This window comes from Lynx canadensis, chromosome C1 (assembly GCF_007474595.2).
Source record: "Lynx canadensis isolate LIC74 chromosome C1, mLynCan4.pri.v2, whole genome shotgun sequence".
NCBI lineage: Eukaryota > Metazoa > Chordata > Mammalia > Carnivora > Felidae > Lynx > Lynx canadensis.
Genome location: NC_044310.1, coordinates 123,854,165 through 123,880,916, shown reverse-complemented (window position 1 = coordinate 123,880,916; position 26,752 = coordinate 123,854,165). Strand labels below are relative to the sequence as shown.

At 40.8% G+C, this 26,752-nt stretch overlaps 1 protein-coding gene across 1 annotated transcript in view; it reads left to right on the top strand.

The window, feature by feature from the left end:
* Positions 1-26,752, top strand: part of NCKAP5 (NCK associated protein 5) — a 579,104-nt gene that overhangs the window by 308,162 nt on the left and 244,190 nt on the right. Inside the window, exon 5 of the mRNA XM_032594105.1 lies at positions 497-584. Coding sequence (XP_032449996.1) covers positions 497-584 — 88 coding nt within the window. The remainder of the gene's footprint in view (positions 1-496; positions 585-26,752) is intronic.

Genomic DNA, 26,752 nt, shown 5'->3' with positions numbered 1-26,752 from the left:
ACATCATGAAATACCAGAAAGTACCTGAAAGAATAGATCTTTGTGTGCTGACACAGACCACCCTGGAAAGATGTAACAGTGTGTTAACAGCGAAGATGCATTCATGTAATATTCGTCACCAACTTTGAAAATTGATTTAAGAAAATCAAAGTGGTATTTCAGGAAGATTAATGTGGTGACATTGTGTCAAATGAAAGGGGAGTGATTGAAAGTGAAGAGGGATAGTGGGAGATGTTTGCATGAGTACAAATGCAGGAAGCCAATGATAGGGACCTGAATGGTAAAGACAAAGAGAACTCAGAGACATTCCTAATTTTAAAGGACTTCATGACAGATCCCTAATGGAGGGTATGAAGGAGAGAGAAGAGAAAAGACATTTCCAGGTATAAGCTTATACTGGAACTATACTGAAGAAATATTTCTACTAACTGGAATAGCCCCATGTTAATCAAACCATCTCTAAAGAAATTCTTTATTTTGTCTGTTTGTTTCTCAGGATGGAAGAAACAGTGCGAAATCTATTGCAGAGTCAAGGGCCTCCAGAGCAGAAAAAAGAAGAAACTGTTAATATAATGGTCTATCAGGTACACCACGTTTCTCACTCTTGGCTGGGCACCAGTTGGCTTGTTTTTCTTGTATTTCTCTAACTCTGTCCTCCCTGACCCAGAGATAAATAAACAAGTGTGGTCCAGACCCAGGTGCTGGGGACCATACAGTCACCTCTGCTTAAGGAATCACATACATGTTTATTTAACTCCTTTATATCTTGAACTCTGTGAAACAAATTGTAGATTGGGTCATAGGAAGCTGCAAAAAGTAAGTTTATAGTGAAACAGAGAAACCTATAAAAGTACCATAGTACTTGGGGTACCAGGGTGGCCCGGTCAATTTAAGCATCTGGCTCTTGATTTAGGCTCAGGTCATAATCTCACAGTTTGTGAGGTCAAGCCACGCATCAGTCTGCATGCTGACAGTGCACAGCCTGCTTGGGATTTCACTGTCTCTACCTTTACCCCATCTGTGTTCTCTCTCTCTCTCTCTCGAAATAATTAAATAAAAAGTACCTTAGTGTATATTCCATGGTCAGGGTGATAACAGAGGTATCTGTAGCATTCTCTGGGAATATGGAGGGGAGTGACTCATCCTGTCTGGGAAGTTAAGTGCCATACCTCCAAGAAGGTATGACACTTGGTATATTTCAGAGGTATGACACTTAGGGACCTGAGAGAGAACAGGAAGAAGGATGTTGCCAACAGCAGGGTAGCCTAGAGAAAGGTACAGTAGTGTGAATTTGCATGGCAGGCTCAAGAAGAATAAGAAGTTCAAAGTAAGTAAATAATGGCCTGATGAGATAAAAATCTTGATGGTGAGACTGGGGGTACTCAGAAGAGCTGGATGAGGTCATGCTTGTATGTTGTGCTCATGGGTGTGGCCTTGCACCTTGGGCACTGTAGAGTCAGAAGAGGTCCAAGTTGGTAAGTGGTAGACAAAGTGGCCAGTCACTGTCTTCTGATCATCCTCATTCCATGGTTCTGTAACACAGCAAAGCAGCCAGCATGGTAAGAAGAGCTTCCGATCTGAGCACGACTCAAGTCGGCCACACAGATGAGACGGCTCTGGCAAGGTGGGAAAGGGAAATACACAGAAAGAGCACAGGCACCTGACATAGAGAAACTGAAGACTTTTACTGGAAATCACTTAAAATCACAAATAGAGACCTGCTATCCATTGTACAACTAAGCATAGGGAGCCCCAACAGCTAAATAAGGCAAGGAAATGGGCAGAAACTTGGGGTAAGCACTGGGCAACCCTAGGTTTTTTTCTGACTAAAAAGCAAGAGTGTCTGGGGAGGCACGCATGGAAACCTGTCTGGTAAAGATCATGTCACATGATTTTCCCTCAGTGTATGGATTCAGGAGTCTACAACCCAACTTGTTATGAAGAAGATCAGAAGGGACCAGATAATAAACGTCATAGTATTACACGAAGTTAAGAAATCTAGGCATGGTTAGCCTTAAGAAGTGTGTGCACTAAGTAGTTGACTCTTGAAGCATACAAGGCTACTTTATGATGAGGGGGACATCTGTTCTCCAGCTCCAGGGACAACAGTGCAAGCCATTGACTTAAGCTACCAGAGAAGAGATGAAAGTTAGCTCCAAAAAAACAGTAGGAAAAAAATATCACTAACGTCCATTTCTAGGGAAAGGGTTTAGATTCTTCTCGAGGTGTGGTCTTTACACAAGGAATGCCTGCCCAGCTCTTCCTGATGTGTGGTCACCCGAAGTTAGGATAAGGATTTAAGTCCTCCTCACTCTAAAGTTTTCCCAAGTATTAGTTGTGCTTTGGTAGAAAATGGAGGTACAAGTAAAACAGGACTTGGTTCTGCATTAAGTGGTTCTGTGCAGCCTAAAAGAATCTGAAACATAAGTCATTTGTTCCTCCTCAAGGTAACACCAGGCTTTAGTTAGAGCTAAATAATTCAGTGTTGCTCTTATGCTTTTCCAGATCTCCTCATTATGGGGCACTTAGCATCAGAATTCATTTTGTGAAACTGGAAGCTACTTAGAAAAACAGATACAGTTTTAAAAATGTTATTTAAACGATTTCCTCTCTATAACCCAGTGTGCTGGATTTGAGAAATTAGCTCCTCTCTCTTGGGAGGAGACAGTTACTAAGTCGAATTCATGCAACATGGAAGGGATTTTTTAGTCATTGCTCTAAATGGCCTGTGGCTCATTGTCTGGAAAATGGGAGAGAGACATGGGCTGTATGATCCATAAAAGTCACTTATACATTCAAGAGATATCTATTGAGCTTGTAGTATGTACCAGACACAACCTTGCACTCTGAGGGTTCTAGGAACAGAATGAAGAGAAGAGGAAGAAGAGTGTTGCTGGTTGGCACTGAGTCCCAAGAAGGTCCTTGTCATGTCACTGATTCTAGTCTAAATATGGCTAAGGGGCCCAACGAGGGTGTGCAAGATGTGTATGGCGGTCTCAGTAGAGCACACAGTTAACACCTCCTTGTTTTAGCTAAGAGTTGGAAAATCTATTACTTCATAATCTCGGGTGTTATTAGCACACCTGACTCAGATTTTCCAACTGTGAGAATTCTCTGACAAGAGCTGGAGGCCCAGGAAAAGCTAAAGCCCATGGGAAAGCTGGAGTTTGGTTCATTTTCCATCGTGGAAGTGTTTATTCTGAGGCTTTTATCACTGAGTTAATATAATAATAGCAGAATAATAGCTTCCTGTGTTCCAGACCCATGGTAATTGCTTTGCATGCATTAAAGGGTGGTCATATTTTGTTCTAGGGGTGTGTTCCTGGAGACCTCTCATAATTTGTTACTTGTATTGTTTCTAACTTGCATAATTCAACATGGGTTCCTGCAAAGGACAAGTGGGTGTTTCTGTTCAGCAGCTGAAGCAGACCCACCATGTGGCAGCCAGTGGTTCACAGTTTACCAGCTTTACCATTGTACAATCCTTGACTCATTTTTTTTTTCAATATATGAAATTTTTTGTCAAATTGGTTTCCATACAACCCCCAGTGCTCATCCCAACAGGTGTCCTCCTCAATACCCATCACCCACCCTCCCCTCCCTCCCACCCCCCAACAACCCTCAGTTTGTTCACAGTTTTTAAGCCTTCACTCATTTTTAATTTGGAGAATTGTCATGGTTTCAAGGTTTGTGCATGAAGTGACATTAGTAACATTTTTATGTGCCTAGTTTCACATGCGCCTAACTCAGAGTCCCATTAAATGTAACTAGACTGGAGCGCATTCATTCCCCCAACAGTTGTGTCACTATTGCTATCTTATAGATAGGACATAGGCTTAGAGAGCTGAGCACTTGCCCAAAGATGCACAGCATGAAATAGTCTAGGAGCGCCTTGACTCCTAATCGGTCTGTCTCTATGCCCTTGGCTCTTCACAAGGAGTTCCAGAGAGATTACATATGGGGCCCAAGTTACCCAGCTCATTGTTGGAACCTGAATCTAGGTCTTTCCCTTTTTTATTCAGAGCTCTCTCTTTTTGTTCATTTGCCCATTCATTCAAATGACAGGCACGCATTTACTTTTTATCTAAGTGTTTTTGTTTCCTACCTCAGCTATTATAAACTTAGTGGCTTAAAACCACACAAATTTATTCTCTTATAATTCTGGAGGTCAAAAGTATACTAGTGGTGCTGGAAGGATAACATTCTTTCTTGATGCCTCAAGACAGAATTGATTCCTTAGTTTTTCCAGATTTTAGCAGTCCTTGGTTTATGGTTTTTAACTCCACCTTCAAACTAGGCTACTCCAAACTCTGGTTGCATTGTCGTGTTTCCTTTTTCTGAGTTTGACCCTCCTCCCTTCTTCCCTCTTACAGAGATCCTGTGATTACATGGGGCACATCCAGGATTATCTCCCCATATCATAATCCTTCATTTAATCACATCTATAAAGTCCTTCTTGCCACATGAGGTGCCATTGCCACAGATTTTAGGGACTGGGTTGTGGACATCTCTGGTGGGGGGGGCAAGGACATTGTCTGTCTGTCACACTAAGTAACATTAACCCAGCAGGCTGGAAGTTCCTAGCCAACAGCAAGCTAAGTGCTGGAGATACAAAGATGCCTGCCTCACAGAGGCCTTTTCCTGGAAAGCTCAATTTATAAGATGCTGGAGAGTAGGGAGGGAGGGAGGGCAAATAATGAAATACATGCAACAGTGTGATAGGGGCCAAAAGAGCAGCCTGCATAGATGGGTTCTGGGAACACACAGGAAGATGCCACCAAACTTACCACACTGCTCTTCCTGGAGGCGCTTCCTCCTGACTAGGACTTATGTTTAATAATCTGTTTTCCCTTTGTTTATGTATTTATTTATTTCTGTCTCTGTTGTCTCTTAAAATGGAATCAGGAGTCATGAGCTTCTTCCTGAGTCCTACAGCCTGCCTTTCTCAGAACACCTTATATCCCTATGTTTTAATACGACATCTGACTCTTAGGACACATAGGACACACATGTGCTTTATAGTTTACAAAGGGCACAGAATGGATCTCATTTTTTCATTCCATCAGTCTCTAAAATAGATATTATCATGCTCCTTTCTCAGGGTGAGCCTGTTTCACCTTTATGTCTAAGAGGACTGATTCAACTCTGGCAAATGCTCAGTGGTAAAACTGGAGATAGATCATTGAGTTTCCTAAATGAGATCTATAGAATTAAACTGAGCCCTTGTCTGTGGGACAGTTTGATGGTAGGGTGGGGAATGAGCACACTCTAAAACCCCCCAGGTCACAGAATCACTGTCAAAATACAAAATAAATAAATAAGTGTAAGTAAACTGAGATAAATTAGTAATTCCGGTAGTGTTCACGCCTGTTATCTCTTGGGTAGGAAAGCCACATGTGTAAGAGAAATAGCATCATTGTGTGTACGTAGGGAAAGCGCTAGACCTGGTACGTAGGACAGTCTCATTTCGCTGGCAGGAAAGGGAAAACTTTAAAGATTGTCCGTGGAGGAACCTGAACAAGTATAAACAGCTGCAATTTCTCCTCTGTTTTGTTTCTTTCTCCAGCTCATTCACTTTAAGCGTCTAGGGTTTTCTTATGTGTCATCTTATGTTTTCCTATCACCTGGATCACCATGTCATTTAGTGAAGCAAGAAAAGAAATCATGATTAGACATGAAAGGGAGGTGGGATTAAGCATAGATGAAATGGAGCAGTTGCTTGAGAGGGGCATCATTTCCTCTGCTTCAGCCATCATAATATTTAACAGAAAAAAAAGGGGGGGGGGGCAGACAGGGGGCACCTGACTGAGTCTGTAGAGCATGCAATTCCTGGTCTCAGGGTTGTGAGTTTCAGCCCCATATTGGGTATAGAGAGTACTTAAAAATAAAATCTTAAAAAAAAAAAAAAAAAAAAGACTCTTTAAGACAGGAAACCTGACAGAGAAAGGATAATCCTACCACTGCTAATGAATTACCCCGGGTACAGGCTTCTGGTGTCTTAAGCAGCCTGGGGTGCCTTCTTGTAGCAGCTGGTAGGCTTCCTGTCCTCCTTCTTCATATGGAACACAGACTGAATCTACAGTAGCTACAAAGAAGACAGTGGCTGGAAAAGCAGGAACTTCGATGAGAGGGGGGAAAAGACCTGCACGTGGGTACAACTTCCACCACTAACAAGACTTGGGACCTCAGATGGTCACCTAAACTCCCTGGGGTCCTCGTTTTTCTTATTTGTAAGAGAAGAGGTGTTGAACCAGATGAGACATCACAAATGCAATACCTACATTATAACAAATTGTGTAAATGGCCCAAGTGGACCAGGTATGAGAAAGGTCAAATCTTCTCTAAGGGTTCACGTTCTATTTTTCTACTTTCGGTAGGGAAACAGGTACAGAGAGAGGTTTTTTGGGGGTTGATTTGTTTGTTTTGTTAAAAGACAAAAGCCTTGCTTTTGAAAACTGTGCACTGGCAACCCACACCCAGTTTAATGCCAAAGGGTGTTCAGGAGTGGTGGAGATAGTGGCACCCTGAGAGCCTCTGTGTGGTCTCAGGGAAACAGTCCCACCCAGAAGTCACCAGTGTGGGCAGGTGGCCTTATGTTTCAAAGGAAGATCGAAGTTCAAGTTTTTATGGGTTTTTTAGTCTTAAATAGTGGCTTATTTTTTTATACATGGACTACATAAAATATGCTAGTCTAAAGCCAATCCTCAAAACAGAAAGAGGATTTCTAGGGTTTCTTCTTGCTCTTAGAACTCTGGGATTTTGACACTTCTTTGAAGTCCTGCATGGCTTGGTCTACACAGAGTATGGGCACCAAGTGCCTCTAGCGACGGTATGCACTCTGACCTACTGCTGGCCAACACTTGCTGAGCACCTACTATGGATGGTCGTATTGTAATCATTTTACACGGGTGAACACACTGGATTTTCACAAGAACGCTTTGAAGTAGGTACTATCATTTTCCTTATTTTACAGAAGATGAAACTGAGGCACAGAGAGGTTAAATTACATATTACCAAAAGTTACACATTACCCTTGTTAGGTTGCCTGAGCTCTTTTGTACCCTTTTAGCGGAGTGAGTAGATCACCATAACAATGGAATGTAGAGTTGTTTCCAAAAGGTGCCTAAGTCATTGTCCTAGCAGAGAGCACATTGCATCAGCGTCTGAGTCTCCCTCTCTATACCCCTTTACTCTGTCCCACCTCCATGGAGAGCCCTGAACTGTGTGTTTTCTTTTCTTTTCTTTTCTTTTCTTTTCTTTTCTTTTCTTTTCTTTTCTTTTCTTTTCTTTTCTTTCCTTTCCTTTCCTTTCCTTTCCTTTTCTTTTCTTTTCTTTTCTTTTTAAGTTTATTTATTTATTTAGGGAGAGAGCACACACATGCTTGAACGCAAGCAGGGGAGGGACAGTGAGAGAAGGAGCGAGAGAATCCCAAGCAGGGTCTGCACTGTCAGCCAGGAGCCTGACACAGGGCTCGATCTCAAGAAACATGAGATCAGGACCTGAGCCAAGACCAAGACTCAGATGGACGCTCAAGCAACTAGGCACCCTGAGCTGTGTGTTTTCTGAGTCCAGCTCCATTATTTCCAACTATGGCTTATGTTCAGTCATTGATGCTGTAGATTGTGTTTAAAGCAATCTAGTGTGTTACCCAAATCATTTCCATTTGAAGTGATTTAATTGAAAATCAAAATGACTTTTCCTTAAGCAGTTCCTTCAAAGTATTCTCAGATATGATGAACCAGGTGATGGCTTGGGGAAAGGGATCCTTTCTAGTTATCCTAAAATCTGTCAGTCATCAAGAATATATCCAGACCCTTTTATGTACACAGAAAGCACCTGACATAGGCTAGGATTTAGCTCAAGACCTGCCCAGCAGAGATGTTACTTATTTCACAAATTAGAATTCTTATCAGGAGTGGGAAAGTTTTGACTTTAAACTTCATCTCTTTTCCCTGTAATGACTGAAGCAAATTCAAAAATGTCAGTGTACTCAGGGCATGTGGGTGGCTTAGTCGGTTGGGCGCCCCACTTCCGCTCAGGTCATGATCTCGCAGTCTATGGGTTCAAGCACTGTGTGGGGCTCTGTGCTGACAGCTCGGAGCCTGGAGCCTAGAGCCTACTTCTAATTTTGTGTCTTCCTCCCTCTCTTCCCCTCCCCCATTTGTGCTGTGTGTCTCTCTGTCTCTCTATTTCTCTCTCTCAAAAAATAAACATTAAAAAAATTCAGTGAAAAAAATTTCAGTGCACTAGAAAGAAAAGTTAAGTTCGAAAAATTATATTAAACAATCGATTACAAAAGTTACCTTTCTAAGAAAGCTCTTTTCAATAGCAATATTCCTAGTGTATTTCAAGTGTTATATTTTCAAACTTTTAACATAAAACCATTTTTCATGAATATATGTAAATGCAAGGCAAAATTGAAATACCTGTGATTTTTAGAAGCTACAAGTTTCCTGGCTCCATTTCCTGGCTGAGTCGCAGAATCACCCGAAGGAATCATAACAGACTGAGCTCTCCGGACCCCTCTTTAGGATGATCTCTTTTGTTTTGTCATTTTTTCCCCCAAGTTTGATGAGTCATTTTGACTCTTCTGGTCCATCAGTATGTTGGGAACCTGTGAGGTACTTTAGTATCCATCCATTCCACCACCCCTGTTCCCACAGTTTGCAAAGGAGAAAACAAGAGTTGAGGTTCAGAGCCCCATTCTCAGCCCAGTGCATGCATATGCATCTATACTGATTCTTTCATGCACAGTATTTATCTCAGTAAGCGCTCTGGCAGTTAATTAGCCAAGAGAGCTGAATTCTTTAGAACTCTTTAAAGAGCTTGTTTGTAATTCATACAAGTGATTTAGAAAAGTGGGGTTTTTTTTCCTGTTCTTTTTTAATCTAAATAGAATGTGGTAAACAAATGCAAAAACAGATCAAAAGTGAGTACCTTCTGTGAGTGCATACCAGTTGGAAAAAAAAATGATTTAAAATTCTATTGAGTGTCTGTTGATAGAGGGCTAAGTCTTTGCATAGGCATTTATAAAATTATAATACACAATGGAATATGAAATATTTTTATTGAGCTTTTTTATGTATGTCTGTGACCTGTAATCTCAGGAAATCTCAAATGCCTTTGATTCCGCTTTAAGAAATTTGGCCTTTTCTTTGAATTGCTGTGAACTTTGAGTAGCTGCTGAAGTGAGTAATGGTAATAAAAGGAGTATTTTTATTGTGTGTTAAGTCTTAAATGGCTGAAACTGCTCCTTGAGGAAATGGTTTCCTTCCTCTTTTTGTCCTATTCTGTTTTGTTTTAAGCAACATCTTCTATTCAGATAGTAAATTTAGGTAAAGGAGACAGGATTTCTCAAAACCAAAGTGTGTGATGAGGTTCAGGACAGCTAAGAACATTGTCTTTCATAAAATCATTTTCTCTTTGAAATTATTCCATAAGAAGAATTTATGATTTTGCACTCTACAGAAGACTTTCCAGAATTCCAGAAGTTTTCAAAACAATCTCATATGGTGACATCTGACTGAGGAGAGCATTCACCTATGAAATGCCAAAGTCATATTAAATACTTTGAAAGGAACAGAGGCTTTAAATAATAGCACTCAGAGTTTAAATAACTACCTCCGTTCTTCTCAGGAATTTAAATTCCCTGGTTTAATGGGTTCTGACTCGACTTTCTCATTCTCCGTTTCTGTCTAAATTTTGTGCTCGGACATGAACACTTTCTCTGTTAGATATTTTGACCCTGAACGGAACTCTTACCAAGTCAAAGCAGAATATGGTCTCTCTGTTAAAACAAATGTAACTTATGAATAAAACGGTGCCCTGGAGAAGCACCTGCTCTTCATACAGGTGAGCTGATTATTGCCAATGAACTTGAGAGCTGCTCTCCTCAACTTATCTCAGGAAGGGCCACACTTTACTTTGGAATACCCAGTACATGTCTTAGGTCAAAAGGTTCTGTAGGTAGAAACCAAAAGATGTTGCCCTTTAGTAAGTGTGTAGCTCATGCAGACACTTTGGGTACTTCACATCATTAACCAGGCACATCAGTTCTTTCTTCCTCTTAGAAATAAATGATTTGAACAGAGCAAAATCACGATGATATCAGTCCGTGAGCTTTGATCCTATTTTCTTAACTCACCTGAAGGAATAAAACTGTAATTTTCTTTGTTTTAGGACTTGGCTAAATGCCTTCTAAAATGGAGATAAAATAGTCTGTGGGGGCAAATGTACAATTTTGGAATTAGGAAATAGTTAAGAAAGAAGTGGAAAGCATCTGCTGGACAACACACACACACACACACACACACACACACACACACACACACACTCATTACTGAGAGCTCCTGTACAGTAACCTTTCAGCTGTATTGCCCTTATTGATTTCATCTGCACACCAAGCACTGCAATGCAATGAAGAGGAATCACGGTGTGTGGGGTGAGAGGAGAGTGGTCGGCTAGGAGTCTGCTGTCTGCATTGAAGTCATTGCAGGATTCAGGTGTTAATTGGCCTGTCCAACATGTCTGAGGAGCAGAACCACAGTCCTTGCAGGCTCAGGAGCTTGTCTTTGCTCTCTGTACAGCAATTTCTGGGCTTGAGAATTCTGGCCCACTTCCAGAATGTGTCTTTCCCAGAACTCAGCTGAAAGACATGGGGTTAGGCTGTGTTCTAGGTCTCAACCTGCCAGAGCCTTGACCTAGAACCTGTTCTCCAGCAGAAGAGCCTTGGCCTTGGTGTGTTTAAAAATGTCTCCAGGTGATTCTAACATCACTAGCATTGCTAAAGGGCCAACTCTGTGATCTTGGAGATCTTTTCTAGCCAGTCCAACTCTGTGAAGAGCAGTGGAGGAAGTAGCATCATAAGGACATTTGATTTATAGGTGGAGGGGAATGTAGAAGGTCAACGACAACTCAATGATTGCTTTCCCTCCTGCTCCTACTTTTCTATTGCCTGGAACAAGAGGTTACTGAAGCTGAGGACGCTAAAGGCCTATGCCAGCTGTGCCAGTGCCCAAAGGCAGAGGATTTGCCCCCTGTGCACTGGGCTTGGTAAGTCCTCAGGCTCTCAAAGGGTGGAGATAGTGGAGAAGTTCAATGAACATGCATTGCCCCCTCCATCCCATGTCAGTCTGTTGGCCCCTCATTCTAATAGAGATGCAAACAGTGCTCGGTGTTTCTTCCTTTTCCTGTGTAAGAGCTCATTCAGATTAATAATGGGAAGAAACAGTCTGAGGAGAGGAAAGTTGTGGATCATGAAAAAGGATGCTGTGAACTCTCAGCAGCTCCTCACTTTCTAGAGACTATGCATATAAAGGATTATGGTTGGAGAACATGTGAAGGGGAATTAAAGACAAAGTTTCGGGGTCAGATAGACCTGGGAGCGGATCTCATTTTTCTCACTCAGTTTTGTCAGCTTGGGCAACTTAACGTGAGTCTCCCATTTCTCTTCTCCATAATGGGCCTAATAAGGCTAACTAGAAAGGCTGCCGTTTTTAAAGTGCTTCCCCAGACGGTTCATCTAACAACTGGGGATAGCACATGGTAACGTGTTCAGCACATGTTACGTATTCAACACACAGTCGCTAGTATTCTTATGACACTTGTAGCCCTGTCTACTCATCCATTCTTTCTCTTCACACAGGCAGATTGTCCTCTTACCCTGCCCCCCACTCTAGTCTACCTTAGTGGCTAGCGCCATGGAGGCTATTGAGAACCTAAAAGTTCAGAATTGGAGAAAATGATGGAATGCTTAGAAATGTCAACATTTCAAGAGTGCTGAACCCAGGTCAGGTTCCCAGATAGGGCTGGCCTTTGTGGTAATATCTCCTCCTACTACACCATCTGTCATCCCCAGACCCTATCTGCCAACATTTTCTCCCTTAGATATGGTTCTGTGAAATTCCATCCATTAAAGCACCATCCCTTGTAAGAAATAAAGATTCCAGAATATAAAATACTCAAGGGAAGATCATTCACATGTTAGTGTGAACTGGTTACATCTGTGGGCTTTGTTCTTACTGCTTGTCTCAGAACACTGGAATTTAGGATGTGGGGTTTAGAGTGGAAGGGGAAAGGAAAACACTTTTTCTAAAGGAATTTAGGAGTTTATAAGCCTCTGGGTTAAGTCTGGGTGAGACTCCCTCTTGACCAGTAGTGCCAGGGAACAGAGTTGTTAGGAAGTAGCATAGGGATAAAGAAGTGAAGAGAAAAAGGAGCAAATACAACTTGCAAATTACAGCCATCATTTCTCTGGTTTGCCAGGCATCATATGCATACAAAGGAGAGAGGAAGCATTGCTCCTCTTGGCCCCCCCCCCCCCCCCCCATACTCTCAGGGCTCAGACCTCAGGCTGATACTATCAAAATGAACTATTGAAGTCGTGGCCTGCTGTCCCAGCACCATTTACTGCATGTCCTTTGTGGACCGTACCAAGTGGCAAACTGACAGGTTGAAAGGAAATTTAGAGCAAGCTCATTGAACTGGGGTCTTACAATGGCTTATATTCTTCCCTTACCTGTTTAAATGAATAGCCAAGGATAGATCCTCATTCATGATGATTGCATTGTTTTGTAAACAGATCAAAATGCATTTTTCCAGGCATGTTTCTATTTGGTTGGTTTGTCATTCTCCCCCAATAAATTTTGTTTTTGAACTAAATTAATAAATTTGCACAATCAGGGGCACCTGGGTGGCTCAGTTGGTTAAGCGTCCGACTTTGGCTCAGGTCATGATCTTGTGGTTTGTGGGTTCGAGCCCCGCTTTGGGCTCTGTGCTGACAGCTCAGAGCCTGGAGCCTGCTTCGGATTCTGTGTCTCTCTATCTCTCTGCCCCCAACCCCCCCATGCTCATGCTCTGTCTCTGTCTCTCAATAATAAATAAATGTTAAAAAAATTTTCATAGAAATAAATAAATTAGCACAGTTAAATCCATTTCTCCCCACTAATGCCAAGCTTACATCTTAGTCTGAGTAAGTAAACTTCTGTGGTAATTATAAGTGATGGTCTGAAAACAATTTCATTGCAAGCATGCTCTTACAAACTTCTTATTTCATTTACAAAATAACTTGTAAATGTATTCCTACGATCTGAATTAGGTTGTATTTCTCTTGGGTCACTATATTTAACTTGTCTAGCCCTACTATTGTATTTTTTCTTTTCCATTAATTCTTTTTTTATATAAATGTTTATGTATTTATTTGAGAGAGAGAGTGTGTGTGAATGCACCTGAGGGGGGGGGGAGGGTAGAGAGGGAGGGAGAGAGAATCCCAAGGAGACTGTATACTCAGTACTGAGCCCAACACAGGGCTGAATCTCATGACCACGAGATCACGACTTGAGTTGATATCAAGACAAAGATACTTAACCAAACTGAGCTACCTAGGCACCCCTCCACGAATTCTTATTACCTATTTTTCCTAAACATCTAGAAAACACCATTAGAGAAACAGTAGTGAAAATTGCCACAGTAACAATTAATATTCTGTTTTACAGTGTAGACTTTCACAACACCATCTCATTTGATCCTCACATTAACCTCTCAAAATAGAAAATACAATAAGTTCATGTTCACTTTAAAGCAACTGAGTTTGACAGAGGCACTTGACTTTCTAAAGGTCATACAGCATTAGGCTCCAGTCAACTTAGCCTCTTGATTCCAAGTCCCATAGTCTTGCAGGGGTAGCATTAATTACATTCTACACCAGTGGTTCTCACATTTGGCTATGCCTTGAAGTCATCTAGAGAGTTTTAAACATTTGTGATATCCTGGTTCCACCACAGAGATTCTGATTTAATTGATCTGGTGTGTGTTCTGGGCACCCAAAATTTTAAATCTCCCCAAGTCAGTTCTAATTCATAGTCTGGTTGAGAACCACTACACGACTAGGCATTAGATTCAGCTATATGTTTCTCTTTTCTTGCTCATCATGCTAAAGCATCCTGCAGCCAGGGTCTTGTTTTCATTATCCTGCCACCAGCATTTCCTCCGGAGTAGCTGGCCTGGTCCCTTTTGCTTAGGAGGCATGTTGACCTTCTGCAGAATGTGGGAGGTGGGTTGGTCCTTGAAAGAAACTAAAATTCAGATAAATGGAGAGATCCTTTGCTTCAGTGGATACTGTGATGAGAGACAGCTGAGGATTATGGGAACTCCAGGAGGTACAGCAGAGGATTTTGGATATTCCAGTGAGGTTCAGCAATGGATTATGGGTATCCTGACGAGAGGCACCAGAGGATTATGGGTGAGCTTAAAGCCTTTAAGAGACCAACAGCCTGGGTCCAGATCCCGACTGAGCCATGCAAGCTGTAATGACTGAGGATTGACTTAACCTCTTGAGGTCCTAGGGACCTTATTCCCAGTCATATTCAGTCCGTGGATTTATAGTGAGCTCTTTGCTGGGGAGGCAGCGGAGGGGTAGAAGGCAGGCCAGGATTGTTGGGAGAACATGAGGGCACTGAGACAGCTGGGTCCCTGAGCCACTCAGGAAAATAACCAGAGCATAGTGTAGGCCCAGCTTGGAGATCTCAGCCTGAAAGGAGTGAGCCCTAGTGCAGAGGTCTGAGGAAACAGTAGTGTCAAGGAAATCCCTGCTGGTAGGAAGACCCTGCTGGAAATGGAAAACCATTTCACTTGCATAAATAGGAATCATGGACACAAAGAAAACAAGACATGATTCTAAATTCACCCTAATTAGTGTTGCCTATTAACTGAGCTTGAGACCTATTTTCCTTTTGTAAAGTTCAAACAATTAGCAAGTTTTAGAGAGTTACCAAACTAAGACTTTGTCCTTGGCATAATGAAAGGCGGGCCCTGGAAAGACAGTATAAACTTGGCAGAGAGGATGTAAACAGCCAGAACCCAGGGCTGATCCTCACAAGGAACTCCTGGAACCCCTCTCATCCCAACAAGTTCAAAGCCTTTCATTTGGAACTGAATTTCCAGAATGGCCTGAAGCACAGTTGCTTCTGACACTTTTACCAGCATCTGGGATAGTTCTGGGTGCACAAAATCATCTGAGTTTCATGGCATGTCACACTGTGAAACTGGCATGCTTACTGTGTTGTGTAGCCAGTTATGGGCAGAATGCTTCAGGGTTAGTGTTTGTGGTGATGGGGAGAGTCTATAAACTGGTTTTCTGGTATCTTGGAGATGAGGGCTGCTTGGAAGGGGTTGGATAATCTCATTATTAGTGTAATCAAGAACATAGGATGTGTTTGCCAGCTGTTCATTGTCATGTGGCTGTGTACAAGGTGGCCAGTCTCTGCTATCCATATTCTCTAAGAGAACAGTTGCTGTGTGACACAGGAAGGTGAGTCACAGTGTGGAGATGAACAGGATAGTTAGCAAGTCTAAGGTGCTCAGGAGGAAAGTTACCTCCAGTATCTAGCCACTGCATTTTGCATGTGAGAAAATGGTGTCACAGATAACCAAAGGGCTTTCACAAGGCCACACTGCCCGGGAGCAGCAGACCTGGAACAAGAAACCAGGTCCATGGCTAGTTTTATATTTTTTCCTTCCCTGTGGCAACAGGGGAGCACTAAGATGACCAGAGGTGGGATCTAGAAGACTATTTGTCAGGGCAAGTTGGAAGACCTGTAGGAGAGGCGTTTGTCTCGGGAGCCACAACTTGCCCAGTTCATTATTCTTTAAATGCACAGTGACTTTGCATGAAGAGTGGCTATGCAAGTTTGTGATGCATATGTATGTTTATATATTTATTTATATTTAAATTTAAATATATATTTATATAATGACTTTTCTGATTATCTTTTAGGATCATGCTCATTTCTTGCTAATTTATCTGAATTTTTCCTTCCCTCATTCACCAAGATGAATCATCTGACAGGGTTATAGGTATCTTCACCAGACAGCCCTTTGCTTCACCACTCCCACTGTGGCTCGGAGTGGCTTGTCAGAATGTACATCCCACTCTATGACAAAGAAGCACCTCAAGTGATAGCTTCCTGCTGCTTTCAGAGGTTAGGGATAAAAATAATAGTTTTAATGTCAAAAAGCACACCAGGACAGTATTTCTGGCAACATTTCTTCAGTGAAATCTTCAGTTGGGTCTTATTCTATGAGCTTTGCCTGACTAGAGAGAGCAGGTATTATGTAAATTGTGCTAGAAAAAAATGTGATATTCTTGCTTTATCCTTAAGTTCCATTTAGGTGCAAATAGGTGAGGCTTCTGTCTGATCTGACACGAGCCCTCAGGAGAATTAACTATATAATCCATCTCTGACTTTCAAAAGTATAACTAATGCACCTCATTAGAGCTTTTCTTTTAGGTAACCCTGGGAAGGAAAAAAGGTGGGAAGAATGGAATGCCTTGCTAGGAGTGGGTCTATGGATATCCAGAAATTCCCAGGATATTTTAGGATAGATAACTTTATGGCTTAAAAGTTGACATGTTCCTGTATGAGATACATTTGGTGGGCATGTCAGTTAAAGGAGAAGCTTGCAAAATCTCATTTTCTAAGAGTGGAAATCAATTTAACGGTGCTTTTATCTTCTATGCAAATATTCTATCAGTCCATTGCTTTATGTTTCTAATGGCACAATACTTGCTTAAAAATAGTTTTCTGTCGAAAGTTCTTATGAATATTTAAGTCATTCAGCATTAATATTACACACGGTATCATTAGAAGTAAAACAAGGTAATATCATCCTCATTAAACATCATCATTTTCGACAATATTGGATATTCATTGAATGCATTCTGTATTGTGCAGGGTGTAGTGATGTGGTGTGATATGTAAAATGTTATTCCTGCCCCTGAAGGTCTTGAATTATAATTGGGAGCAGTTGAACTACATACAGTGTCTGTTTACTGAAATTAGAATGATAAAGTCTCTTCTCCATATGAACTATTTTGTTGTTCTATTGTTATTTTTTTAAATTTTTTAAATGTTTGTTTATTTTTGAGAGAGAGAGAGAGAGAGAGAGAGAGAGAGAGAGGCAGAGAGGAATGGAATCCATGGCAGGCCCCAGGCCCTGAGCTGTCAGCACAGAGCTCGACACAGGGCTTGAACTCAGAACCCAGGAGATCATGACTTGAGCCACAGTCAGATACTTAACTGAGCCACTCAGGCACTCTGCTGCTGTTGTTGTTGTTGTTGTTGTTGTTGTTGTTGTTGTTGTTGTTACTCTTCTTATTATATTTGAGCACTTAAAGAATTCTCTCTTAGCAGAAGCAAAATTGCCTCCCAATTCACTTGAGTTTAACAGACACAGAAGATAAATTAATTTCTGCCATCAGTGATCAAAATATATGTATATAGTGTTGACCATATTTTCTGAAACAAAAATTTGGACATATTGGTCATACAACAATGTGTATTTATGGGGACAGAGAGAAAAGTTTAAATTGTTTGAATTTACTTTAAATTAAAATGTTCTCCAGGAATCTCAGACATATAGCTATTGAAGACATATATAAAGACATCAGTAATATAGCAACCCACATACTGCTAACTAGTTAATGCCTAATTATCAGTTCATTTTGGGATGGCCATTGCTCAATTCATGAGCTCAGCCTCCCACTCGAGCCTCTCTGGATCCCCTGTCCTATGAATTCTTTCACAAAATGGGAACAGGGCAAGAGGGGGCAGAGGAGGAAGAGAAAGATTGGGTGCAAGTTTTGACATTAATTTATGAGTTATTGTTAATGAGCTCCAAGTGTTTAAGTTTAACCATTAGCCACTGAAATTCCTCATCTACATGACAGTCTGACTGCTGTTGGTTTCTTTCTGCACAGGTTACACTCAGACAACCATCCAGGGACTATAAACATGTAATTTCTGTTGTTAATCTTCTTAGATGTCCAGCCATCTGGAGCATACCTTTAATGAAAATTATGGCCCAGTTTTTTACACCATCCTTTCCCACAGTAGAGTTTTCCTTTATGTAAAGTGCCTTTAGAATTGAACTTTTTTTTTTTGAGGAAATAAATGTTGCTGATAGATGGAACAGACAATAAAAGCATCATCTGAAAATTTATTAACGTAACTTCACAGAACTGTTCAATATGGAAGATAGTTTGCAACATTGAGGAGTGTTTTGAGTGAAGAATAATGTGGAGTAGATGTGAATTGATATGCCAGTGGTCGTGGGTTCATATTAGAGACATAAAGAAAACACTTTGTTCTCTTATCCATCATACACATTTAATCTTGGGGATTTTACTGTGTGCTTGGTTCACTTTGTAAGTCAAATCCGGGGATGAAAAAGAAGAGTTTTATATGTTTTGCCTGATAGTAGTAATGTTAAACTGTGAACAAATTGGGATGTTCTTTTAAAATCCTGTGATTTATATGGCGCTATTTTTCCCCCTTTAAAATTTAGTATGCTGGTACTGAACAAAAGCTGCTAGCAGTCCCTGGGAATGTTGTTACAGTATTTGCTGAAGTGCTACCTAAAGTGACAATATATTCTGTACACCCTCCCCACCACCAGAAAACAAATGAGTAAATAAATCCTAGAAGCTGAAGCCACGAGTGTGCACTGGGGTGGCTGTAGGCCAGACAATTGGCCTCTACATTTCCATTTAGCTTGTATCATGGTGTGTGTTTATATTTTGAACTAATTGAATCATCATTAACTATGGAAGTGGTAGTGGTTTGTTAAACCTGTTCTGCTGATAGTCTAAGGCCAAACCTGACATCTCTGATAAAGTCACCCCCTCCCTAGAGGAATGGCCCAGGAGCCTTGGAAGAGATGTTGTTAGCAGCATGGTTCATAGTTAGATAAATATCCCGATTCTCAGATAAAATTACCACATAGGATGAATCTATGGGTGCATGAGAAAGTCTAGAAGAAGAACTTGAGTCTGTGGAAAGAGCATGGCATTGGAAATCAGAACTGCTTTTAAATTCTTGATCTCCGACTTCCTGTTAACAAATCACTTAATAACCTATTAGAGTTTGTTTTCTTGTCTGTAAAGGGGGTCTAGACTGCCTTATGTCCCCATTGCTCTGAGCATGGAAAATGGTATTATGGGGTTGTTTGGTTTAACTCCGAGGTGTTATACCAATACTAGATGCTATTTATTGTGCCTTTGATGTCCTAAAAGGAACTTGACGTTTCTCCCAAGTCTCTGCTTTATGTGATCGGTCCTAAAGTATTTTTACTATTAATTAGTCAGTGGATTTAACACATGGTTGGATATTCAAAATGAAATAACTCTAATCTAACTTCTACAACTGTCTAGCTTTCCAAGGTTGGATAGTTTAATGTGTCTTCACATTCACCCTGGTTTCATTTTGCTGTCTATAGGTTAGAAAACTATGGGTACTTGAGGTGGGTTCCTTCCTTCCTTCCTTCCTTCCTTTTTCTTTTTCTTTTTCTTTTTCTTTTTCTTTTCCTTTTCCTTTTCCTTTTCCTTTTTTTTTTTTTTTTTTTGAGCAGGACTAAGAGATAAGGTAGTCCCCATCAGAAAATAAGTAATATGCTAGAACAGAGTAAAACTATCACTACTATCCACCCACTGTGTCTGTGTGTTGGCTTTATGCCAATCATCAGAGTTAAAAAATAATAAAAATTGATAGATGAGTAATTTTTTAAAAAAATTTCTAAAGCCTGGTGACCAGTAGATGCTTGTTGTCATTCCTCCCATCAGCAAATGCCCTCAGAAAGGATTCTGGTTGGGCATCATTTCCTGTGAGTGTTAGAAGTGTCTTTCCCTAAACTCTCTTACTTTTGGTCACCAGACCTTTTTTGTGTCTTACAGGCAGGGAATGGAATGTGCTAAATGCAAAGGTTGCATTAGGTGACTTCTTTTTTTTTAACATTTTGATTTTTTTAATGTTTATTCATTTTTGAGAGAGAGAGCTAGAGGATGAGCAGGGGAGGAGCAGAGAGAGAAAGGGAGACACAGAATCTGAAGCAGTCTCCAGGTTCTGAACTGTCTGCACACAGAGCCCAATGTGGGGCTCAAACCCTTGGACCGTGAGATCATGACCTGAGCTGAAGTCGGATGCTAAACCGACTTAGCCACCCAGGCGCCCCACATTAGGTGACTTGTATCTTAGGGCCCAAGAGAAGTACACAGCAAAAAGAGGAATGGGTTTTTCACGGAAAAAAAAAGGATAAAGAGAGAAAAATACATGCTGGAAAAGAAGCACAAAGATTTTAGGAGGCGAGATATCTTCTGGATCTAATATTAATAGAATTCTGTATTAAAATCTCTAAACTTTCAGCAGTATTTTATATACTTATCATCCCAAGCTGAGTTTTTACAGATGATCAAAATCATATAATTTTTTTTAATTTTTTTTAATGTTTATTTATTTTTGAGACAGAGAGAGACAGAGCATGAACGGGGGAGGGTCAGAGAGAGGGAGACACAGAATCTAACAGGCTCCAGGCCCTGAGCTGTCAGCACAGAGCCCGACGCGGGGCTCGAGCTCATGACCGCGAGATCATGACCTGAGCCGAAGTCGGCCACTTAACCGACTGAGCCACCCAGGCGCCCCAAAATCATATAAATTTAAAGAGACCTTTGGATTAGTCTATTTCTGTGCTTTTTATTCACAGATGAAGAAATCAAGGGACAGAGAAATTATGTGACTTGACTGAAATCACACAGCTGTTTAGTGGCACAGCTAGGACTATAAAGTAGATTTCTTATTTCTACTTATTTTGAAGTTGGGTGCAAAGGGCCTTTGTTCCCACCATGGATCAGAATAGATCACAGTGACATGGAACTTGTTGGCCCTCAAGAAATGGATGAGGTTGACTCTCCTTTCCTCCTGTCAAATAAAATGCCAACATAGTGACACACAGTGCCTCTTACCTCTGCCCTGACTTGGGGTGCTTCATTCGTCCTTACAGTCCTGGACTGACCTAGCATCACACCCCAGGGATGGGGTAGGAGACAACAGGGCCACCATCTTGAAGTCGGGCAACTACACTCCCAGTGGGACTGAAGAGGGGGAAGGGGCCAGAAGGTTTAAACTTCTTTCATCACTTTTCTTACTATCATTGTGACAACTAGCTGCCTCTTTCCTACCTCATGTAAATCTCTAATGGACAGATTTCTCCTTATGTTTTCAATACAAAGAAAGGGGAAAGCAAGCATTATTTTTAAATTAGGAAGGCTTTCCCAGCAAAGGAGTTGTATCTCTTTCACACTGCACATGTAGAAACTATCTCTTGGAAATTTAGTGTTCCTTGCTGCAGAATTAATAGTTATAAACTATTAATGCCATCTGTGAGAAGGAACAATCATAGCATGGTGGGCACTGAAGTGTCAGACCTCAAACAGGAATTTCCCAAGGGCATCTTGTCACACTAATATAGAGTGGTTTCTATTATATGTCAATATTTGACATCTATTACTGAAGTAGGATTTAGCAAGTTATGGGTGACTATGTCCCAGTTTGCCTGGCTTATACCTACTGTCCTAATTTACTACGAATAGCCACTATCCCCCTTTAGTCTCCAGTGGGTATTGGTTTGGATGATTAGTTATCTGTCCATTTTACATATTAATTTATAAAGAATTAAATATGCAGCCATAAAAGCTTATCTGAAGTGATTTATGTTTTATGCTTATGCATTTCATCCAGAGATCCTTAAGCATGGATTAGAATCACCTGGGGTGTTCTCTAAAATTAAGGATTCCTGGCCCCACTCCTAGACACTGTGACTGACTAGTGCCGTAGTTGGCCAAGGTATCTGCGTTTTAAACAAACAACACTTCTTCCTTGTCACTGCCACCCTGACTCTGATGCCAATTGCTGTTGGCCCACTACGTGAACAACAGCGAGCCAAGGAAGTGTTAGTTATTTGTCATTGTGGGAGGAGCTTCTTACTAAACAACCAAAATTACAAGATGATTTACAAACTATGAGGTCTCATTTTGTGAAACTGTCATTTTAATCATCGTTCAGTGAACTCCTACTTAGATGATTGCAGTAGTATCTTATCTTCCCCACATCTATGCTAACCTCCCTCCAATCCATCCTTCACAGTGTACCACAGGGCTAGTCGAGAACACAAATCTACACTGTCACCTCTTCGACATGCACATACACAGGTGCGCAGAGGAAAACAATGGCTTCCCACTGACCTTAGGGTAAAGGCAAAGTTCCTTGACTTGTGGCATAGTCCCATCAGCCCATCAGGCCTCCTTTCAGACTTTTTAAACTGACCTCTCTTCTTCCCAACTCATAGTCATTTCCTGGCTAACTCCCACACTTTTCTGGCCTTTCTTTTGCATCCTTCTGTTACTTGTTCTTGGAGCAACTGAAAAGTCTTCCTCGCAATGCATATAGCAGTACTATTTTACATTTGCTTGTGACATTTTGAGTAACTGTCTCCTTCCTCAAGACTCTACGCTCCCGAGAACAGGGGCCACCTGTGTTTTTATTCACCTTTCTTCCCAAGACATCTTCCACAATGCCTGGCACATAGGAGCTGCTCAGTAATTATTTATTGGATGGATGGATTAACTAGTTATTGAGTAAGGTGACCACATGAAACTTTCCTTGGGTCCCACTGGGTGCTGGGCTGGGGGAAACTGGTGACCCAAAGATGAGTAAAAGATGCTTTTGGGGGAAGGGCATTATGATCGTTTCCTCCACAGTGTTTTTGAGTGAACAGTCGCTGGCCATCAATGAAGAGCTACGCTGCATGCTCTCTGCTCCCTGGACTGTCATCTGTCTGAGATGAACCAATGTGACCCAGAGCTTTGTGTTGATTGATATTATTTTACACAGGCCCGATGATGCTGACCACTTGAGAACAAAAGATGAGGGCTCCCCCAAAGGTGAATCATTACCCTGGTAACCACTTAGAGAAACTTACAGCGCTAAGGATTGCTTTATGTACTGACAAGGCAAAGTTTGATTTAAACCCTTGGAGAGTAACTGAGCTCCTAAATCTTTAGCTTCCTGCATACTGGCTGGTATTTGTTGAGGCAAACAAGCTTATGGTCTCAACCATATATGAAATATGTGGGGAGTGAAAGTTGTTTGTGTGGTGGCCTCACTTTTATAGAATTCACTGCTGATTAAAGTCCATAAAGAACTAAAACATGAAAACAGGTCACCTCTGGAATCAACTTACTCTGTTCACAGTTTGACATCCTCAGGAGTAGACTTGGCTTATTTTTATTTATTTATTTATTTATTTATTTATTTATTTATTTATTTATTTATTTATTTCTATGTGGAGGTTCAAGAGAATGTATTTCATTTACAACCAGATGTTTTTGTCTTCTCTCTTGCCATGTGTATCACAGATGATTATTTAGCAAAGAAACTAAAATCTGGTTGAAATGAGTTATTTACATGTGGATAGAATACAGATACTTGATTTAAAAAATATATTGTCATGCTTTTATGCATCTAATATAAATTCAGTAGCTAGCTTTTCTGAAATGGACAGTAGTGACCTGTCAAGTACGGTATAGCTGTGTTTCCAGCTCTCTCAGATTTTTCTCTCTTCCACCACTTTTTCTTTGCTTATTTTTCTCTTGCTCACCTACTTATGTAGTATATGTCCTTTCTATCTTCCCTCTTTCTGGTTGTTACATTATACTCTAACATTCTCACACCAGTAAGTGGTTAGGACACAAAAGTGAAGGAAAGGACAGGAAAGATCATCCTACCTTCTGGATTGGTTTCAGGGCATTTACAGTACAGAACACAGCAAAGTGTGCTTTTAGGATGGTGACTGGTCTAAGCAGTGGACAGATATGGCTTTCTTTCTTAGACAGTGTCATTTCACAACAGTTGCAAGTCTCCTCTTTGCCTGTAATTGACATTGGCAGTGCCCTGCCCATGCTCCAGAATCATCGAGAGTACTCCTTTGACTTCCAGCTATCAGTGTTTGTGCCAGGGGGTACTTCTATGTGAGAAGTATGCATAGTTTCACTGCCTATGGCAGGCTGGAAATACCAGGAAACTGACATCCCAGCAGGTAGCCACAACGATTGATTCTTATGTGGTTGGTGCCTAAAAACTCTAACTCCCTCACCTCTGGGGTGGAATGATTCTGAGCCTGTGTTTGGCCCCATTTTTCTGAGTATTCTGTGGTTTCAGCTGTAGCTGCTTTGTGTTATGCCCTTTAGTGGCTCCCATCTCTTCCCTGGTCACTCTCATCCTTGTGTTGCCTGGTTTCTGAGATCTTCATTCTTTAAGAACTTAAGCTAGACATTAACCAGTGATATAGAAACACTAACTCAGGAATTAAGCTGCAAAGTGATATTTTTCAGGGGGCCACATTTGAAAAACCTTGACTTTTCCATCAGTGTCCTTCATCCTCTGCCCCCTCTGCTTGGGAGGTCTCCTCTTCACCATTCCCACCTGTGCTGTCCCTCTTCTCTTTATTTCCTCAAACAGCTCAGTTTTCTGTATCTTGAGAAAGGTTTTCTCTTATCTCCATGATGCCCTTTGGCTACAATTTTTTGTATTTCCTTCCCATCCCTGCCAGAATTTCAGATAAGCATCTACGAAAATTGCCTCTATTATCTCTTTTTTTCACTTTTTGCTTAACCACTGACAATGTGGGTACCATCATCACACTTTAGCTCTCAGGTCCCCACTAATAACCTTCTTATTACAAAATGTAGAGGCTCTTTTTCTGTTCTCCTGTCATCTCTGCCACCATTGAGCATACTGACATTTCCTTCCTGAAAATTGTGTTGTGCAATTGAATTGCTAGAACTTTAGCCATGGAAGGAGCAGTTAGTCCAACCGCTTCATTTCACATCTGGGCGAAAACTGAGAACTAATAAAGTTGGATGATTTTCCCAGTAAGGTGCAAACATGTAAAAGCTGGGCTTTGAATCCAGGGCTTCTGACCTTCCATCTAGTATGAGAACTGTTTTTGGGAATTTTTTGTTTAAAAAGTTCACAGTGTTCTTAGTTTTTATTTCTTCCTATATAAAGGTGTCCCTACCAGTCTCCTAGCTCCTTCCTTTCGTAGCCCATTCTCCATTGGGGCAGTCAGGATGAGGTTTCTAAAATGTAAACCAGAATCTTTCACTTCCCTGATTAGCCTCCAGTTCTCTATTGCAGTTGGAATAAAATCCAAACTCCTTTCATGCTCTGCAAGACCTCCCATGTTCTCTTTCTCTGATGACATTTCCTACTATTCTTGCTCTTACAGTCACTATGCTCTTACAGTCATGGACTCCTTCCTAGCTGGTCAGCAAGGAAAGCTTAGCCTTGCTTCTGGACACTGGCCTTGCTCTAACTTGTTTGGAATGCTTTTATCCCAGACCATTGCTTGACTGCTTCCTCCTCATCATTTGGTCTCAGCTCACATGGCCACCTCCTCTTATGCTGATACACCTTACATTGATATCACCATATCTAAAAATTTTCTTTAGACACACCGCTGACCATACATCATACTGTTTTATTTTCTTCATAGCATTTACCACTAGCTACAATTATATAACTTCTTGATTTGATTTGGCGTTAGGAATGTTTCCCATCATTAGAATATAAATTCATGAAATGTAGGAACTTTGTCGTGTCTGCCATATGTCCAGCACCTAGAACAGCAAATGGCCAATAGTTCACACTCAATAAACATTTATAGGATGAACAAATTAATGAATGGTGTCTGAATTTTTATTACTCATTTCCCAGAATCCTTTCTTTTTACTCTACAATCCTATACTCACCTACTCTCTCTATATTTTTGTGTGTTAATATAATCTAACTGGTTTTCTCATAAACCAGTAGGGACAAAACTTAATTCCTTCCTGGGGGCCTTTGTTTCAGTTTTCTCTTCAACCAAAAAATCCCACTGTTTGTCTCTTTAACTATTCAAGTTGTATCACTGTATCAAAGCATAAGTCATGTTACATTACCATGAAATTACATCCCACAGTCCTCATTGATCGCCCTTTCTTCAAACTGTGTAAAATCACTCGTGCATTTTATGTAATCTAAGCACTCACATATAATCTATATCATCTTGAATCGTTTCCAGTTGTTTCATATAATAATATTTAGGCACTGTGCCTAGACACTTTGTGTGTGTGTGTGTGTGTGTGTGTGTGTCTACAGTCAATCCTCATTATGTCTGGATTTTGTATTTCTGAATTCACCTACTCCCTAAAATTTGGCTGCAGTCAATATGTGCAGTGCTTTGATGGTAAATTTCACAGAACAGTGAAAACTCTGAGTCACCTAACACACACATTCCTGGCTGAGGTCAAACAAGGCACCACTCTGCCTGCTTGTTTTTGATCTCCTACTGTAAATAAATGTCCTTTGGTGTTCTATTTAGTACCACACTTTTCATATTTTATGCTTTTTATTGGTGATTTTGCTGTTCAAAGTGGCCTCCAAACATAGGACTGAAAAGCTACTTAGTGTTCCTAAGTGTAAGAAGGCTGTGATGTGCCTTATGGAGGTTAACAGGTGTTAGATAACTTTGTTCAGGTATGCATTGTAGAACTGTAGGCTGCTAGTTCAATGTAAATGAATTAACAATACATATTAAATAAGGTGTCTTTAAATAGAAACACTCATAAATCAAGACTATGTATTGATTAGTGCTGACAATGTTGCCTACAGGAACCTAACCCTGTATTTTCCCTAGAAGCAGTATTTGCTAATTCAGTGTTCATGGCAACTTTATGGAACAGAATTATCAGGAATAATGAGAATTGACTAAATATGTGTGTATGCTCTATTTTTTGGCATTAACCTCATTTAGGTATTTAGAAGACATAGAAACCAAGAGCTATTGAAATTTAAGGAGTTTGCCCAAGATTATTTGCCAAGCAGGT